General features: G+C 28.9%; 1 protein-coding gene across 1 annotated transcript in view; it reads left to right on the top strand.

Annotated features, from left to right (window-relative positions):
- LOC106475433 (armadillo repeat-containing protein 8-like) overlaps nt 1-4,034 on the top strand; it is a 53,390-nt gene that overhangs the window by 29,151 nt on the left and 20,205 nt on the right. Inside the window, exons 7-8 of the mRNA XM_013936119.2 lie at nt 1,834-1,909; nt 2,248-2,338. Of these exons, the coding sequence (XP_013791573.2) occupies nt 1,834-1,909; nt 2,248-2,338 (167 nt within the window). The remainder of the gene's footprint in view (nt 1-1,833; nt 1,910-2,247; nt 2,339-4,034) is intronic.

Below are 4,034 nucleotides of genomic sequence, written 5' to 3'. Positions count from 1 at the left end.
ATAACTAATAGGAAGTCAAGGTTTTCATCTATCAAATGATGTATTATATTATGTTGTTTTCTGAACAGAGAATTGTCAATTTCTCTCTTAGTACAAGCTTTATTCACACGAGAAACATATTGACTAGTTTAGATGAATTTGTAACTGCTCTTGTAGCATAGTTAGAAAGCCAGACAAATTGTGGTAGTTATGGGACATTGTCTGCTTTTTGCATGTTATTATTCTATGTTCTTTGGTGCATTATTTAGTTAAATAAAAATTATTTAATGCACTACTACCATTAGTACAAAAAAGTAGGGTTAAGTGTCATTGTCAATCGACAGCAAAAAAAAGGAGGTCCAGGTAAGTATTTTATTTCATGTTTTTCATGCATATTCTTTATTTATTATTATAAATATAACTAAAATGTAAAAATGGAAACCTGAGTTAGTTAAGGTTAAATTAAGTAAAATAAATAATAATATAGTAAAAAAAATTTCAGCGGGCACACACATGAGCAGCTCAGAGTAGCTCGTGAGCAATGTAATTCAATAGCGTAACATAAACCGCCTGTTCCCCAAGTGATAAAACTTAAATGGTGCAAGTAATAATTAGACATAGTTCAAAGAGCAATAGAACAATAAAATTTAAGTATAAATAGTTGTATACTGTTACGGATGTAAAGCTACTTAGGATAAATAAATGTAGTTTCATGTTACAACTAAAAGTCATTCTAGAAATATAAAAAAGGATAATTTAGATTTATTTAGATTTTTTTTGGTGATTATAAGTTAGGGTAGAGAAAATAATTGATAAAATATAAAGTTTTACTGAAAACAAATGTTTGAAATGTATTTAGGATGTTTTAGAGATTACACAAATGAAATTTGATGTTTTTGTGACAAAGAATAGTATTTCTAATCATAACATGAAAATCACTTTGCACTCGGACAAGTAATGAAACAGACTTGATATATTCAAAAACAAATCTATAGAAAAAATACTTCATTAAAAAATCTGATTTTTTATATACAAAAGACTTGTAATGTTTCTGAAAAGTCTACAAAATTTTGTGAAGATACACATACTGTATTAAAAGTTATAGTTCTTTTAAAGAAAAGAGAGGACTTAAATAGGCCTACAGATAATTTTTTGGGAACTCTGTCTTTATATGCTCTACATAATTTTATTTACTGTAAATAAAGTATCAGGTGCAACTAAAGAGTTAGTGTGACATTTTCCTTCAAACCAATAATATTTTTACTGAATTACACCATAACACATTCCTTCAGATCCAAGTTTACTTTCATTTGACCCTTATTTTTCCCACAGAAAACACCGTAGTTCACATAATTCCCATTCTGCTAGATAACCTAGAAAATACGCTATATTGTCTAGTGAATGTGAAAGGGTTCAGAGGACAGGCACTGTATTGTTAACACTTTATTCCTGAGTTCTCTTATCAAGGCATAGACCAGTGCTATTAGAAAAACATTGGAATACTTAATTTTAGTTTAAAAGATCCATATTTTCAAACCCAATAACTTGTTTTGTTCAATTTTAAATAACACTTTATATTCAGTATTTTTGATGTTGCTAGAAGGTTATTTAATGTGCTATACTATTGATTTGTGAGTATCAAAGCAATTATTTGTTAATCTATTTAATACAAATTGTGTGAGTGTTGCTGTTAGTCTATCAAGTTTATTCTAGATGAAATCTTTTATTCCTCTACTGTAGAAAACAACTTTCAAACAAAATTTTAAATCCTGTATTGTCTTTTTTAAATAATCTCTTTGAAATCTTAGTAGTTTTGTCATGATGAAAATGAAAGCATCAAACATTTTCCAGTAGGTTCAACTACCGAGTTTGAGGTGCATGGCCCAAATGTGTTACCAAAATCCTAAGGTAGCAGCTGTTATATGCACAGGTAAAAATTATTGAAATACAATTTCATCTAGGTCATATACTACAAAGTCAGCATGGTTTTAAACATAAATCTGATTTATAAACAGCATGTCTTTGGAAATAGTTTTAACCTGCATATTATTCAGTCAATAATTGACTCTTCCAGCAAATTTAACAGATCCATACTTATTAATCTCAGGATGTTTTGTCTAGTCTAATATGATACTTTATCTTCAATTTTCGATATTGCTTTACTCAATTGGTTATTCAATATGGCTTACATAACAGTTATGGTACTTCTAATTTAATAAACAATTCTGGCTTAATTATTACTCACTTACTGAAATTTGACTCTTCCAGCAAGCTTTGGTGGCAAGTCTGTACCTGACCAGTTAGTAACCTTGATGGGCAGAGACAAAACAACAGAGATGCAGCTGGCTTCTGCTAAATGGTATTAATCAAGTTATTCTATAAAGATATAGATGAAAAAATTATCTTCTAAAAATACATGGTTTTGACCTAGGATAAATAGACTTTACCTTTTAACATTTTTGTATTTATTTTTTATTCTTTCATTGGATATTAAATAAGATTTTTTACCATCTTACATTGCACAGAAGTGTAAGTCAAATAAATAGATCCACACTAAAAAAGTTAGTGATAAGCTAATGAATCCTATTCTGTATGACAATCTGACTATAATTTTATAATGTCATAAATCAATACACTTGAAACCTGTAACAATTGTTATATGTTTAATATCAGTTGGGTACTCTTGCTATTAACAATATATCAGTTGTAATTCCACTGATATCTCATAAGGTTCAACAAGTCCTAAGTCCATATTACTAAGCTAACACTGCAAGATTATCTTCATAAATATAATGTCAATTCATAAAATTTATTATAAGTATTATAACCAATAATATTAGTAAAATTGTGTGTAAAGAATATTGTAGTAGGCTTACTATTAAGCTGTAAGTTTATAAGCATTAAAATGTGCCATTCACTTCTGAACTGCATAGAACCAGAGACAGATGGACCATAGTGAGGACAAAGAAAGATAATAAACTGGAGTTTTAATATTTTCTGTTTTTAAAGTCAAATATAAGTAACTCTTTAAGACTTATGTCATTTGAAAGGTTTCACAATGTTCTGTTTTGCTTGTATTTGAATGAAAAAAAAAATATTGCAATCAAAAACAAAAATGGCATGCCACCTGTACCATGATGTCAATCAGGCATTTAAGGTAATCCTTTGGTGAAAGTGATAGGAACCAGTTATTGAGTATTAAAATGGAGAAGTTGTGTACATGCTATCATTTACCTATAGGGGTCTTTGTGAAATAAAAAAATCAAAAGTTTGACAGAAACAAAATGTACATACTTATCATTGAAAAACTACATTAAGTTCTTTGAGCACTTATACAGATGAAGCCCCATCACTTTTACTTGCAACAGTTAATGGTAGATTTTCTTTTACATGTATACATAGCTACAGACATATAGCGGGCTTAAATGAAGAGGTTTGACATATCAGTAAAAGTAGTTAAAGCTTTCAAATCCACAATCTTTCATCTAATTCAGATATAAGATTAGGATTTATAATATAAACTTTTATGTTGGAAATGATTGATATAGGCATTTTTTAAAGAGTTTAAAGCATATTAGTTTCTTATAACTAATACTTGAAACTGTTGGTACTTGGTGAAACTCCATAATTACAAAATTGAGGTAAAAGCAAAGACAACGGTACATTTCACAAATACTTCATTTGTTAACAACCATGGTTTCTCCAGTAGAGGCATCATCAGGTCTTTGTTTTTCCCTCAATTCTGATATTAGTTTCTCATTTTTCATCTTTTTTCTTTATAAGCTACTAACTTAGGTGAACATTTATACAAAGAATAAACATTTCACTGTTGTAATCTGTCTGAAACTTTTATATTTATTTATTTACTAGCAGAGTTACCCGGCGTTGCAGGTGAAAATTTAGATTTGAAATGTATAGATCAGTATTTTTTCAGCAAATTATTCAGTAAGTAGACAAAAGCTGTGATGCGAGAAATAAAAAAGCATTTAATCAAACAAAGCTTTATTTGAAATTAGATCGTGTTTGAGCTTGTCTTGTTCTTTGAGCCTGAAGTC

This window comes from Limulus polyphemus, unplaced genomic scaffold (genome assembly GCF_000517525.1).
Source record: "Limulus polyphemus unplaced genomic scaffold, Limulus_polyphemus-2.1.2 Scaffold147, whole genome shotgun sequence".
Classification (NCBI taxonomy): Eukaryota; Metazoa; Arthropoda; class Merostomata; order Xiphosura; family Limulidae; genus Limulus; species Limulus polyphemus.
Note: the sequence above shows the minus strand (reverse complement) of the source record. Positions and strands in the feature narration are given on the sequence as shown.